This window comes from Urocampus carinirostris, chromosome 14, assembly GCF_059441175.1.
Source record: "Urocampus carinirostris isolate Australia breed hairy pipefish chromosome 14, RoL_Ucar_1.0, whole genome shotgun sequence".
Classification (NCBI taxonomy): Eukaryota; Metazoa; Chordata; class Actinopteri; order Syngnathiformes; family Syngnathidae; genus Urocampus; species Urocampus carinirostris.
This window is the reverse complement of record NC_142362.1, coordinates 24,483,605-24,499,190: the sequence shown is the minus strand read 5'-3', so window position 1 is coordinate 24,499,190 and position 15,586 is coordinate 24,483,605. Positions and strand designations below refer to the sequence as shown.

The 15,586-nt window shown below is 44.7% G+C and overlaps 1 protein-coding gene across 3 annotated transcripts in view; it reads left to right on the top strand.

The window, feature by feature from the left end:
• bcor (BCL6 corepressor) overlaps window positions 1–15,586 on the top strand; it is a 65,375-nt gene that overhangs the window by 35,769 nt on the left and 14,020 nt on the right. For all 3 annotated transcript variants that reach the window (XM_088352832.1, XM_088352833.1, XM_088352834.1), the window contains 3 exons: window positions 722–958; window positions 3,753–4,063; window positions 4,937–5,224. In XM_088352832.1, the coding sequence (XP_088208958.1) occupies window positions 722–958; window positions 3,753–4,063; window positions 4,937–5,224 (836 nt within the window). The remainder of the gene's footprint in view (window positions 1–721; window positions 959–3,752; window positions 4,064–4,936; window positions 5,225–15,586) is intronic.

Sequence of the window (15,586 nt, the reverse complement as noted above, 5' to 3'; positions counted from 1 at the left end):
CCAAAATGGACATTGTTGTGTTTACCCCATCTATTGTGGTTAAAATGTTGTTCAAATCCAAGTCATATAAACAACGCCTAGAAGATTATTGTGTTTTCCGCACAATGAAGCGCACCCCCCAAAAATGTTATTTTGTAATAACATTTTTTTTTATGAAGAATGCCACCAGACTATAAGGTGCTTGGAATTAAAACCCCCAAAAATATACGATAAACATATATCTTTAATCACAATATATTTCATACTGATGGACAATTATTGTCCAAAACAACAAAAAAGAGGATTTGAAATTGACAGGTGAAACTTGGTGTCTGAGATTCCAGACAGAGTTCTGCACTTTTTTTCCTCTTGGCAACATGTTATCTACAAGAGGACAAAACACTCATCAAAAACACTCTCTGTGCGCCTCAAAAGCAAAACAACTACTTTATGCAGTATCATTTATTTGTATCTGTGCATTTTCAGTTGTGTCCACTGTATTTTCCCGGTATACAAGCACCAAAAAGTTCTTGCCAATATAAGGTGCGCCTTTAGTCTGGAAAACGCGGCACATTTTTTAACTTTTCGACCAAATAGACCTTTTTCTGAATGGAATCATGTTTTTTTTTTCAACCAGGGTATAATGACTAGGTGACACACCCAGACAATTGCATTCTTTTTTTTTTTATTTCTTGCCTAAGATTCCATTTCATAGGTGCTTGACAAGACATTTTGTTCACAGATGAGCAAGAGCAGACCAGCAACGATGATGAAATCGAAGATGAGGATGATGAAGAGGTGCGGAAGCTCAAAGTCTGCATCGAGCTGAAGGGGCTCCGGCTCAGCAAGCCGACCCTCGGGGGTGGTTCCCCTGATCACCCCCAGATCAAGCAAGAGCAGCCGTGGACACACTCGCTCGGCCCAACGGCCCAGAGTGCCGACATCAACAGGAAATGGGGCTGTGACCGACTGCTTAACGGTGAGTGCGCGCCGCGCCGTGTCTTGCAAGTTCAGCCAGGGTAACGGAAATCTATCTTTGGCTTTTGCTTTCTTGTTGAGTCGCCTGTCTAGGGGGGATTTCTCAGAAGTCTTTTTGGAAGCAAGTGACTAAAATGAGGTAGAGAATACTACCTACTGCCAAGGGGGGCTAGGCCGTGAATAAGTCATGGGAGCTAGGGGACACAAATTTAAAATGCCGCCCTCCCTTTGTGATTTGAGCTTTTTTTGTTTCACCGGTTTACAGCATACTATGTGACAACGATGAAAGCGCTCACAAAGGAAGTGGCGAAGTGGTTGAGATACTGAATGTGTGGGCAGGTGTCGCGTGACTAATGTGTGATAATTCCCCCCCACCTGTCCTCTTTACCAGCCAAAGACCTGTGGTAGGGGAAAAAAGTGAGCAAGCGTCTGTACATGTGACAGAGTATTGCCACTTGCCACACACGTTGACCTAACCATGGGACGATACAATTCCAAATCGTGCTTAGGAGCTTGCCCACCGCATGAGAATAAATCACCATGATAAAAAGTGGTGGTTTATATATCTGTCGTGGTTATTTGGTATTTGTTTGAACTCAACTGCCATGCTCTCAAAGGCTTCTTGCAGTCTGTCACGGTTATCTTTCTGCCAGAGAAGGCAACGTGACGATACGTGCAAAGGGTCAATCGAGGAAGAGTGGGGGAGCTGACTTATTAAGACCATGCGCTCCTTTCTTCGGCTGCCCAGACTGAAGCAGAGAGACGAGCTTAGCAAAGAGGAAAATACAAGAGCAGGCGGGAGATGAAAGAAAGTGAATAAATCACAGAAGATTTTGGTTTTATGTTCCCTGCAGAAACCATGGGCCTTGATTGGCCCCTGCTTTTCTTTTCATTATTTTTTTTTCTCAGCTTTCACCTTTTTAGATAACGTCACCTTGGCAACAGCCCTCCAACGATTATCCGCCCTCTACTCAGTAAGCTTTTGTTTGTCAGGGCTTCAGTGTGTCCTTTTTTTTTCTCAATGCCTTATGTGGACATGAGTATTAGGAAACCACTCTAATCAATCAGGAGTAGTAGTACAGGGAGAATCTTAATTTTCTTATTTTGCACATTTACATGCTTAAAATTTGAGCAATTTTTGCATATGGCCATTTTCCCAATCAACAGGTCCATAAAACATGCTTGGGTGAATTTGGTATGAAAGATCTTCATTTTCCAACCTTTGGGAGAAACTTCGGCAGAAGATTGGTTTTATCTTCTAAGTCTAGTCTTCTAAGACACTTCAGAACCCCTGAAAATGTAATAAAAAAGGCCTACAGGTTATTCCTGTAAATGTGTCTGCAAACCGTGTCGCTGCATTCTACTATCACTGTTCAACACCTCAGTGATAAATGTGCCGAGAAACTTTACACCACGTTGAAAGCAGATTTGTATTGCGGAATAAATATACACAGAAGCTGTTTCATCCCCAACTCTCACATAGCACCCACAATTTTGCTTGGGTGGCATTAAAGAGTGTAAAGCGGCCGGGATGAAGATCACCACCTCTAAGTCCGAGACCATGGTACTCAGCCGGAAAAGGGTGGGATGCTACCTCCTTGTTAGGATGAGATCTTGCCCCAAGTGGAGGAGTTAAAGTATCTTTGGGTCTTGTTCACGAGTGAGGGTAGGATGGAAAGAGAGATCGACAGACTGGTTGGTGCGGCGTCTGCCGTCATGCGGACACTCTCCCGGTCCGTTGTGGTGACGAGGGAGCTGAGCCAAATGGCAAAGCTCTCGATTTACCGGTCGATCTACGTTCCTACACTCACCTATGGTCATGACCTATGGTTATGACCGAAATAACACTTTCCCGGATACAAGTGACTGAAATGAGTCTCCTCCGCAGGGTGGCTGGGCTCTCCCTTAGAGAAAAGGTGAGAAGCTCAGTCATCTGGGAGGGACTCTATGTAGAGCCAAAGCTCCTCCGGAGTGAGAGGAGCCAGTTGATGTGGCTCGGGCATCTCCTAAGATGAGCTGAAGGAAGTGGCTGTGAATAGGGAGGTCTAGGCTTCCCTGTTAAGGCTACTGCCCCCGCGACCCGACCCCTCATAAGCGGAAGATTTTGGATGGACGAGTGCATGGCATTAAAGAAAGGGGTGGAGAGAAATTGTTCTTTATAGGCTGTGTGAAATTGGTGAAAGCTTTAAAGAGGGAACTGAAAAATCGTAACACCTTTAAGCTTTCCTCAAATGATGTTATAGCAGAAGCAACGGCCCTGATTGGTGGACTGTCAAAGAGGCTAATCAGTAGGTGGAGCAAGTTCATATTAATGTGGCAGTGAAGCACAAGGCAATTTTAGATTTTTCTGCACTGCCCCCGCGTTTTTATACCGAAAATTGTAATGTAATACAAATCGAACCACATTTGCTCCGTGTGAAACGCTTCCTTTGGGATGCTTCACAATCCTCCGGAGGAAACAGGATTACATCAAGTCTTAAAATGTAATTTTGAACTTGTGGTTTTGGAGAACCCTGTGTTTTTCTTTTCGTAAGGCGGTGTATTTGTGCAACCTGAAGCTGCTCTGCATTTATGATGATCCTGGTGCAGTGTGCGCGTCTCTATAGGAAGATGGCGGGTGGGTTTGGGCGGGGGTTTTATTTTCTCCCTGATCGAGCAGGCCCACGGTGCACGCAGACAGCTTTCTGTGCTCATTAATAAACCAGCAGCGGGTGAGAGATGGCCTTGCAATAACTTCCCGCCTTTCCACACACTAATGCCCTCTTTCTCCCCCTCTCCCTCTTATTCTCCCTCAGGAGTCTCCATGCATCCCCTTCACCCTGGTGACCAGCTGAAGGACAGTGTGCACCCCCTGGGTCTTTTCTCAGGTGACCGTGGCCTCAAGGAGCATCGGCGCGGCCCTCCCTCTCCGGATACAGATCCCACCCTGGGAGGCCCCCCTCCCCTCAAGCTGCGTCGACATAGTGACGCAGACAAGCCCAAGGGCAAGCGGCCGTGCAAGACCAAACACACCAGCCAGCGGGAGCGCGAGAGGAAAAAAGAGGCAACGCCTCACAGCCCCGGCCTACGTTTGCAGACTGATCTGGGAACAGCAGAGGAAAACAAGGTGAGCGCTCTCGATTGCAGCGCGTAAGCTTCTGGGAGAGGAGAAAGGAAGCGTGTTTGTGATGTTTAGAGGGCAGCCGGCGCTTCGAACCCACCTCGTCTCCCCCCTCCCTCTCCGCAGCCTTGCCATCGGCGCCTTCCCTCCATGCGTGCCAACTTGTCTCAGCTCTTAATTGTCAAGCGCGTCTCGTCCTCTGGGTTGTGGCGCGCCGACGTGTACAAAGGGTGCGTGTCGGTGAGCATTCCTGACATAACAACAAAACCCCGGAGCAATTATACAGCCGGGCTGAGCACGAGGCTCGCTCGCGTTTTCTCACTCCCCCGCTTGCACAGCGAGGAATGTGGCAGCCACGATCGAGCACGTAAACTTGAAACGTGGGGGGAAGGAAGGAAAAAAAAAACAAGCGCAGGGAAAATTGCAAGGGGAAAACCGGCGAGATGTTTTCCGCCCGCATCACTCTCTTCCCCTGCTCCTCCTTAGCCTGACAGCTGCTCCAACATGGAATTCCACAGACAGGGCACAGACACATACACGTCTCTCCTGGCCGTCTCAGGCCCGTTGGTTTAGTGGTCGAAAGAAAAGTTGCGTGGCAGTCTGTAGCGTCAGTGCAGAAGCGCAGCTAGCACGTGCGACACACTGCATGTCATTTGGACATAAAAACAACACAGGTGTTGCACATTAAGGCCACAACACACACACATGGACAACAGCACCTTTGTGCACAATAACTACGTAATAAACGTCACTCTTTCTGGATGGACTGTGTGTTTGTTCATGTCTACCTGCCTGCTAGTTATGCTTGCATTTCTGCGTTTGTCTACGTGTCGGCGTCATTAACACTTTCCCTCTCTCCCTGGCCCTCTCCTTCCACAGTCGAGTGAGCAGCAAGAGGCTCCGAGGAAGCGAGCTGCCTCTCCCAATCATTATCCCTGCTCTCAAGTCAAGCCCTGCTCCCCCGCCGCGCTCTGCTCGCCCCCGCTGCAGCCCCAGGCCAACGGCAGAGCGGGCAGCGTCCCGCCAGAGGTCGTCGGGGCGCACCGGATGCCCGCCGCCACCGACGCTCCAGTGGTACGGCCCATTCCGCCCGAAGCCCGCCGGCTGATCGTGAACAAGAACGCCGGCGAGACGCTCCTTCAGAGAGCAGCGCGTCTGGGCTACGAGGTAATGGGCTCATGGTAGTAGTGGGGCTGAAGGGGGGACTGGGTGGCGGTTTGGCGGATGCTCGTGCTCGGCACATTTTACTCTTGGCCTCGTTTCCCGTCTTCACTTCCTCTCCACTCAAATTGAGCTCATTTTCTCGTCCTGCTTTGTTCCTGTTTGTTACTCTTCTCCACCGCTATTTTCAAAATTGCCTTTCTCCTTGTGGCCGTCCTCTTTTTCCTTCCTGTGTTCCTCTGTTTATTTTCTTATTCTTACTGGAGTCCAGGCTTTCTTCTTGCCATCTTTCTCTCTCTCCCCTATCGCTTTTTCAGTTTTCCAGCTTATTTATTTCACTCTTTCTCAGTTTTGCTGTCTGTTTCTCTTTCTCTCTCTCTCTCTGTCTCTCTCATTTTTCATTTTCTCTCACTCCATCTTTGTTTCTCTCTGTGTGTCTATCTTTTGGCCTGTGTCTGAGTCTCTGTCCTTCTCTGTCTCCTTGTCTGTTTCTAGTCTTTCTACCTGTCTGCGTTGCTCTCTATCTAACCCTTTGTCTCAGTCTCTCTTTTGCTTGTCCCTCTTCCTCTCTGATATCGCTTGCCTCCCTTCGTTCCCCTCGCGCTCTTTCTCTTCCTCTCTTTGTGACTCAGATTGTCGTTGGCACGCCGCAAGCGCACACATACACACACACACGCTACCACCTCCCCCCTTCTCTCGCCTCGCTCCGCTCTCACATCTCATTAATTTTCCGTGAGGCGAAGTGTGACACGCACGCGGACGCAGGCTTCCACATACACACTCGGGCGCTCTTGCACAAACGGCATCGTCTGAATCATTATACGGAGAAGAGCGGAGATGCTCGCTGCCACTCTCTGGCTTTCCTCCTCGTGCCTCCGGACTTCTTTTATTTCCCGCTGTGCCATTTTCTGGCAGTCGTCTAACTGCACAGTGCAAGACATGAATCTTCCATCACTCCTGAAGCTTTTGGATGGACCGGTTTTCCCACCTAAGAGCGTGGCGCCAGGTGGTGTTAAATGCAAAAGCCCCCTCATCAGCTTTGGCAGCTTTGGTGTCTCCCATACGACACAGATTTGCTCTTATTAAATCTGATCAAATTCCAAACTTGTATAACAAAAGGGTGAAAAAAAACAACGTCCAGCCCAGATATTAAAACGATGAGCTTGGGTTTTGCGATTCACCTCACATCAACGTGCAAGCGTGGTCTGGCTGCTTGATTAATTAAACTCTTCCAGAGTTCATTAACTAGTTCCAGTTCTGCGGTACCACACTCACATTTTTTATGGCGGTGACACTCTTTAAAATGTCCTAAAATAGCTGAGTTACTGTGGACGGTAGCACCAAAAAGAAGCTCAAAATAAGCTCAAAGATGATGTAATGCAGGGTTTCCCCCAGAAATCTAAAAGGGGCCTATTTGTCAGGCATGGACTTGTAACCAAGGAACTAAATTTGTCACTTTGTTGAATGTCCCGGCAGCCCACATGGAATGGTGTAATGCTTACATGCAAATTATTGTTTACATTGAAAAGTGGTAGATATTATCACGCACTCTAGTTGACACGCAAAACACAATCTCAGTCTCCAGAGTGGAAAAAACGAAAAACAAAAACCTGCTTGTTTAAAACCAGAAGTGACAAACCTTCACCAACACAGAAATCTAATACTATTATGATTTGTATATTCACCCATAAAAACCTATGCTGCATTCCATAAAATTGGAAAATCTAAACTATCACACTCGGGATTGTACCAGATACGACTCAAAAGCGTGGAAAGTCGGGTTTTCCAACCTCTTGCCAGGAAAATATTATTTAAAATAACACTTGAAGTCAGAGGTCCTAGTCGCAAAGTAGGGGTACATATCCTCTCTCCTGGTCGGAGGTTGGAAAACCCAACATCCCACTTATCTGGAATGCAGCATGAGTCTCGCTTCAAAATAAAGCAGCCATTGAATAAAATACTATTCTGGAGTCAAGAATTTTTGGTGTTCATCAATTTTAAAAAGTGGCAACAAAATTTAAAAATCGGTAGGCGCTTTTAAATAAAGCGGTAGTGTTTGCAAATATGGTAATGAACCTTTTATTAAAATGTTATTTTTGTCTTATGATAAGCAGCTCCAAAAAAGACTGATTTGTGTCAACAGTATGTCTGATGGTTTTAGCCAAGTACTGCTCTCCATTTGACATCAGTTTCTTCAAGACATGATGAATCCATTTGAATAATAAAAGTTACTTGAACTCATTCTTACTAATTTTTTTTTGATTGGCGTGTTACAAAAAAACTACCTCTGGGATCTTTTCATTGACTGAATCGGCCACCTAAAACCCTGCACGATGTTACATTTTTAACATAGTTAACACAGCTAGCATCATTAGGGCCTATCTTGAAATGAACCAAGTCTTTCCAATCGAAAGTACTAGGTGGCCTTGTGAGCGCTTGATGCGAATTGAGCAAAGGTGCCGTCTACACGTTGCCTTTTAATTAAAGCCGGATGGACCTTTGTCTCTCCTCCTCCTCTGTCCTTTGTGCACTGCTCCTCTTGATGGATCTTCCCAATTGATTTATCGATCTGGCAGTTTAATGCCTCCTCAGCTGCGCTGTGTGTCCCCTTACTCATCCGCCTGTGCGCTTCCTATGCGAAACTTTCGCATGTGCAATTTCTTTAAAGAGATATATATATTTGTTTTTAATTAGGCTCAGAACGTGTAGTGTTCCTTCCCACAATTATGCAAATTGATTGCAGTAGAGCTGTGACGTCATTAAGGAAAACAGCACGTTCAAAACTGCCAATCCCATTAACACACCATATGAGGCCAGCTCTGAAACAGACTGCAATTGTAGTGTACAGAGACTGCATACCACTCATTCCTGCTTGGAGGTAGGCGATTAGGCTTTTAATTTTTTTTTGCCGCGTATGTCACTCTTCATGTAATTTTGTACGGCTGCCGAGAGCTTTCCCATTTTCTTTGCTCCCGGTTGGTGCTCGTTGGATACCCACTATTTGTTGTTTGGCCAGCTCACCTGGCGCTACCGCAAGTTTCGCCATGTCCTCCAGTTTATTCCCGGACGGGTTTGGGTTAATCAACGAAGCGTTTTTTGGTGCCTGGTTAGCCTTGCTACTCAACGTGTGTATGTTGATCCGTTAACCACAGCTCAGGATGACAAAGACAAGACATATGCTGTCTTCTATCCGTTTTGGCACCGCTTATTTTCATTAGGGTCTTGGGCGTGCCATCTTCGGGCAGGGGACACCCTGAACTAGCTGCCATCCAATCACGGGGCACATGGAGACAGACGATTCACTTGCTCATTTACACCAAGAGACAATTTTGGACACTTCAATCAACCTGACATGGATGCGTTAGAAATATGGGAGGAAACTAGAGTGCACGGTCCCACGCACACGGGGAGAACATGCAAACTCTGCACGGGAGGCTGGTCGCTGGAATTGAACCCCGAACCTGTGAACAGTGGGGCTGACGCGCTAACCACTCTTCCAATGTGCCACATGCTGTCTCCCAAATGCACTATCTCTGAAAATATACCGATGCAATATTTATGTATATAGATTTTATGCAAAAAACATATTTCCTTAAATTTTGGTTCAATTTAAGAATCACGGGCCTGGGCGCTTTTCTTGCGAACCTCTTGCGTGTTCAATTTCTTTAATCACCAGCAGAGGCATCTTTACCAAACAGTAAGTAGGTGTGTGCGTTGCTCATTAGCCGCTTGCTTTATGGTCACACGCACATTCAGTCACGCATTTATGATGATTAGGCGTTTGTGCGTCATGATGTGTGTGAGTCAGAGCGGGCGGCGGAGAGTGTGAATGAGAGGTAAGCGCTGGGAGTATAATGGCGTTCTAATGGCCCTCTAATGTGCCGTGGTGACTGCGGTTAGCGGCGGCAGCAGCAGCGGCAGCAGCAGCGGCAGCGTTGGCTGTTCCTCCTTCCTTCCTCGCTCTCACACAAACGCGGCGAGCGGGGCGCAGTCAGCCGTGCGGCAGAAAAGCTGGCTCGTCTCTGTGATTTATGTGTCTCTCTCAAACGTTTTATTCCCCTCCTGCTTCTTTTTTTCCACTGAATCTCCCCCCTTCAATCCCCCAACCCTCGCATCCCCTTTTGCATTTTTTTTCTCTTCCTGCGTGTCGAGAGGGGGTGGAAAAAACCTGAGACTACACAAACAAGGCACTGGCCGCTGCGCAAACACCCCCCCCCCCTTTTTTTTTTTAACTTCCCTCCCTCTTTCTCTCGCCGCCTCTCAGGAAGCGCGTCTCACTGCCTGCGTGTGATAAGCCTGGGGCAGACCCCTGGGGCCCCCACACGCACTCATGCACGAAACGGATGCGCACACAAATTTATGCATCGTGCCTCACACACATACACACAAACACACAAAAGCACGAGCATGCAAGCCTGTAGATGCTCGGTGCTTGTCCCGTACTGGTGTTTGGTGCCACAAGCTCCGGGCTTATCACACACAAGCAGCAAGATACAGTGGTACCTCTTCATACAAGCTTAAATCGTTCCAATTATGCGATCGTAACTCGAATAGCTCATGTAACAAGCAAATTTGAAATAAAAAACTAACTGGTCCGTTCCCGTCCTCCTAATAGCATCTAAGTGAACCCACGTTGCTAAAAACACATCTTTCTGATAACTAAAACACATTTGAATAGTGATAAAGCATAAAATACAGTAATAAGTGCAATAGGATGATGTTAATTAACTAAAATTTGAGTTTATAATGAGCACTTACCATGGAGAAAGATGCCTTAAAGGGACTATACGAAATTTGGAAATGTCTTGCTCTCTGCCGCCATCTCCTGGCTTAGTGTCATGACCGCAGCCTAAGTTAGCTCTTTCATGATGTGCATGCAATTACGTGCATTTCTTCTACGAGCTAGAATAAACTCCTTTTTTTCATCTTCCTTGCGGTGTGCACTGGCATATGGACTATACTATGCTATACTAATACTATACTCCTTATTGTCACCATCTCATCTCATCTCATTAGCCGTACCGCTTATCCTCAGTAGGGTCGCGGGGGGGCTGGAGCCCATCCCAGCAATCCTCGGGCAGTGGGCAGGGGACACCCTGAACTGGTTGCCAGCCAATCGCAGGGCACACAGGGACAGACAACTCATTCGCTCATTCACACCTAGGGACAATTTGGACCGGCCAATTCACCTGAAATGCATGTCTTTGGAATGTGGGAGGAAACCGGAGTGCCCGGAGGAAACCCACGCAAGCACGGGGAGAACATACAAACTCCGCACAGAAAGTCTGGAGCTGGATTTGAACCCACGACAGGTTCCCATGACATGAACTGTGCCGCACAAGCGCTAACCACTGCGCCGCCGTGCTGCCCTTATTGTCACCATTTTCATGCTAAACTGACAAAAAAACCTGCGGCGACCAGCATGATGTCACTCTCCAGCACTCCCCCAGCCCATTTCCTCAAACTTGATGTGTTCCACCCCAAATAGCTCTGAGAAATGTAAGATAAAAGCACTCAATGAAAAAAATATAATGGCTCTTTGAACTCAGTTGGGAATCATGAACACATTCTTAATAGAAAAAAAAAACCTTTCAACTTTTAAAGGACACCTCAAACAACAAACCGCAGTCGCCTTAACGTGTTTGCTTGGTGCAGAGGAATGGGGGCGGGGGGTTACAGAAAACAAAAAAAAAGTCTTTATTTTTTGATAGACCAATTTTATTTTACCCATTTAGTGTCTATTCCAAATCATCTTGGTCACTGATAGCGGACGACAACGTCATCGTTGGTTGCTAATATTGTCGCAGTATTCTGCATAGTCTGTCTTGCTGTGAGTAAATGGGTTCTGTGTTGCAAGGTCTAATATCACTGAAAAGGGGGAATTAAAACCGTAAATACAGGGATCAATTGGCGCAGGTTGACAGGTGTAAGATCTAGGGACTGTTGAAGAGTAGTTTGTAGAATAGTTTGCATGCGCAAACTGGGGCTAGCTGTTGTTGGCGATGAGCGGTCTCTAATGGTAGCCTTTGGGAGTGCTCGTGACCTGGGTTTTCCGTCGTATGCCAGAAAAAAATCGTATAATGAAAATGTTGTGTTTAGAGGTGCTTGTATAAAGAGGTACCCCCCTTTAAGGGCCTTTTAGACAACACACAGACCTCACCATTCCAGATTAGTGTGACACACGAAGCAGCACCACGTATGACCTAATAAGCACACTTACAGTCATGCTCTTCTGAACAGGCTGCATGAGGTTATAAAATAAATGAGGAGGGAAAAAAACACTATCGCACACACACCTGCACATGCAAATCCTACCGTATTTCCTGTACCATAAGCTACTATTAAAAACCTCAAAATGGCCAGAAATGTATAAGTGTGCCTTATAATCAGATGCGTCTTTTATACCGCAAAATTCAGGTGGATACAATCGGAAATTCATAAATTATTTTTTCTTTTGTGCTACTTCACAAGGTTTTACGGTAGAATATAGTATTTGTGCAATTATTAATCAATTCAATAACATTGCTGACCCAAATCACAAAACATTGTGTGCAGGTGCGTTAAACTTGGGTCACGGTGGTGAGAGCACCAAAACCCAATCACTAGCCCACCAGTGATACAGGTGACACATGAAAAGGCATTGAATTGCATCTCATGATTACATTTTTTTTTACGCTTGGTGCCAGACGAAGAACACAGAGTCATCCTGGAAGATTAAAATGCAAAGTCCGATTCTTTAACAAAAGCACCAGAGTTGTTTCCCTTGTCATGCTTTTTTGCTTTTATATCTATCAAGACGACTTTATTTTCGCCATTCTCGAACATTCGTTTCTGACAGTAAAAAGTCTGACAACAAAAATAATATTGAAGGGCTTTTCATACGTCATCTGTGGTCTTGTGTTTAGGTTTCGGCACTCTTAAATATATATCGTAAGATATGCCACGGTTACACATGAATAACTACAATAGACTCTAATTTTATTCCATGCGTCTTATAGTTCTGTGCGCCTTATATAAGAAAAAGTATACAATAAAAGACCAGTTATGGTGGAAATACGACTTTATAGTATGGAATTTCCGGTAATAATTTTAGGCGCACACACATGAAGGAGCAGTATGTGCACATGCACACACACACACACACACGTCATTTCAAGAGACGTGCACAATCTCCTGATGCCTTGGCGACACCGCGCATATATTCATGTTCGTTTAGTTTGCTGCTTCGTGCCGGCGCACATGAAAGCCCACTCGCTCGCTTCTTTCCTTCTCTCGCTCGCCTTTCTATTCGCTCGCTCTTCTCTCGTCTGGCTACGCTCGCTCACTGGCGGAGCATTTGAAATGGTAATGAGCAGCGATGCTACGGATGTCTTCATACCGCTCTTCAACCTACACACCCCTCGCCCCCAAACGTGCCCCACCAGGCCCGAGAGCTAGGATAAAGGTGCAATCTGTCATTTATTCCCCCCACATAAATCATGTCTGGTTTTCTCTCCTCGAGTCAAAAGATGCTGGGTTGCATTTTGTATACCTGGTGCATTTCTACTGTTATCGGCAAAACTGGGGAATCGTGGTAATTTGGACTGTTTGCTGAATAGACCGTCAATGGCCCAGTTTTGGCATGGATTGATGGGACGTGTCCTCACTGATATTGAGCAATCATTGTTTTGTCCCCCCAGTATTATGGCATAATTTAGTAAAATGACGATCCTTACCAATGTCAAGACTAGACATCGGCCTTCGGACAGAGTTCCTAGAGTTGGCGCCCTCCAACCCAGCCTAAAATTGTCTCACCGATGAACCAAACTTTCTAAGGATGTTTGAAACTAGATGTTGCCATGCTCTATAACTGTTAAACTGAAAACTTCCCCGAATCTGAGGTTGGACACTTGTCTTTACTGAGAGGCAATAATCTGATAGCATCACTAGAGCCCTAATGATAAAGTGAATCATTTAAAAACTTCATACAAATTATCAATCAGGGACTCCTTAAATTTTATCTGCTCTCACCAGGCAGGAAATTCAGTAGTACTTAAAGGACATGTGTCTTTGGATTTTAAATCCTTTCACACTCAAATACAGGCTTTAATATGATTAATTTAATCCAACATTTCACGCAATAGCGATACGTTTTCTCTGTTATTTTGCTGGATACGATTCCCTCCCGGAAGTTAGATGCTCCTTTGATTAAAACCACACTTTTGCAGGCAGTACTTTCAAATATTTGATAAAAACGCTCTGCTGTCCCAATGATAAGTTATTGTCTTAATGCTTCTTTATAATTACATTTTTTAAAACGAGCTCTTTCACTCTAGTTTTATTATTCACACAACTATGACTGAATGAACAAGTTTACAGTGAACGGTCCCAACGTTGTAACCTGTAGTACTCTTGTTTTAGCAGTTTTCACATAATTGGAAGGGGTGCTTGTTGGGGCAAAAGAATGTGCTGGAATCGTAATAGGAGCAAAACATGATGTGGATTGTGTTTTAGTGAGGAATTCTCATTTAAAATGGCCAAAAAGCTCCAAAAAATATTATTCATAAAATCTTCTATATATCCTTTAAATACGTTTGAGCATTGTGGTGTCCATATTGTGTTTGGGTTAAAAAGCCCAGAGTTTCCTTTGCCCAAATGAAATTATGTAACTATTTGAGAACAAATTAAAGCTTTCATCCAGCTCTGTCACCCAATTTGGTGGTTTCCCCGCAGCCTCAGCACATTTTGTTTTTGTCACAGCAGTATACAACACCCAAAACAGTATTGCTTTTAGATTGGTTCAAAGCACTAATGGTTTCAGATCAGAAAAAAAATCATCAGGATGGTAAAAAGATGGAATATTCTAGAATCTGAAGGCAAGGTCAGCAATTGATGAAGCTGTGAGAAAGGCAATAACCATTACCAATTGTGACATTTGCGTTACGCTTGAACGAAATCACTCAAAATATAAAACAAATGTAATATGCTTGTATGCGATTAAAACGTTGAATATTGCAAGTTTCTTGCTTTATGTCTTTAACACAACCAAGGTTTATGGATATCAAACTAAGTAATTGTTGTACCCCTTTCAAAAAAAGACTTTCTTAACTCAAAACATTTTAAGATGTCCTTGACCTTGTCTATCATTATGACTTAGTTTATCAGTTGCCGTCTTACGATCTTCACTGGATTTTGGGCCAATTATAGCCACATAAAAATGTATCCCGTCTGAAACTTGCTAGAAATTGTCTTTCCTTAGTTTTGGGTTCATCCACATTTTTACAGCCTCACCATGACATATATGTGTTTGCAACCCAGGGCATACTAAATTTACTCACTAATCATCAGTAAGATAACAGCATGGTTTCCCTCAGCCATTAATAGGCCTTCTTTTTCTAAAAAAAAAAAAAAAAAAAAAAGCAAAATAAATAGTTCTGTCATTGAACACTAATAGCAGGGTGGTTCTTATAACAATTATTATTTTCGAACTTTCCTTGGCCACAATTTTTCATGAAAATGGTAGCAAAGTGTTTAATTGAGCTTCCCTACTTGAGTTCTGTATTCCAAAGTACTCTAGTGCCACTTTTAACTTTCAAATGCAAAATATTAAGGCTCCCAAAAAGGAACAATTTTACTGCTGCCTCTTAACCCTTTTTATTGAAGTTGCGAGTTGCGTAAATACTCTCCATTTTCATCAGATTCTTTGACTCGTACACTCCAAGACTGGATATGTCGTACTTCCCAGAAAGCTTCTAAAAGCAGCATTAGTCAATGATGTAAGAGGAGGTTATGCGCAGGTGCTAACACATGACGCTGAGGGTCCTTTGAAATAATGAGCTTAGTAGCGTCCCTGCTCATTAGGATTGTTGCACAGTAGCCGCTAGCTTGTTGGCCTGTCAGTCCATGTCTTGTCACGTTAACACAGACCGGGGCACTCCGGTCCTGGAGGGCCATATGTCCTGCCAGATTTTGAAGTTTGCTCTTCTTTAACTCAGGTGATACAAATTATAACCTCGTTAGCAAGCTAGCAAGTGCTCGTTAACAATACTGGTGATTGGAATCACCTGTATTGGGTCAGAGAAACCTCAAAAATCATGCAGAACATACGGCCCTCCAGGACCGGAGTGCCCAGGTCTGCGTTAACAGATGCAGACGTCCGTCTGTTTTTTTGTGTTTGTTGTTTTGTTGTCTGTTTTATCATAGTTAATTTTTAGGCGCTATTATCTGTGCTGGGTGTGTTACTGTAAGGTAATTTTTTTACCCAATTACCTGTTACCAGTTACTAGTTACCTAATTTAAAAAGTAATTGCTTTACCCCCCAAATTACTGACACCCAAAACTGGCACGTTACTCCGAAAATCACTATCCAGCTACAACTTACTGTATAAA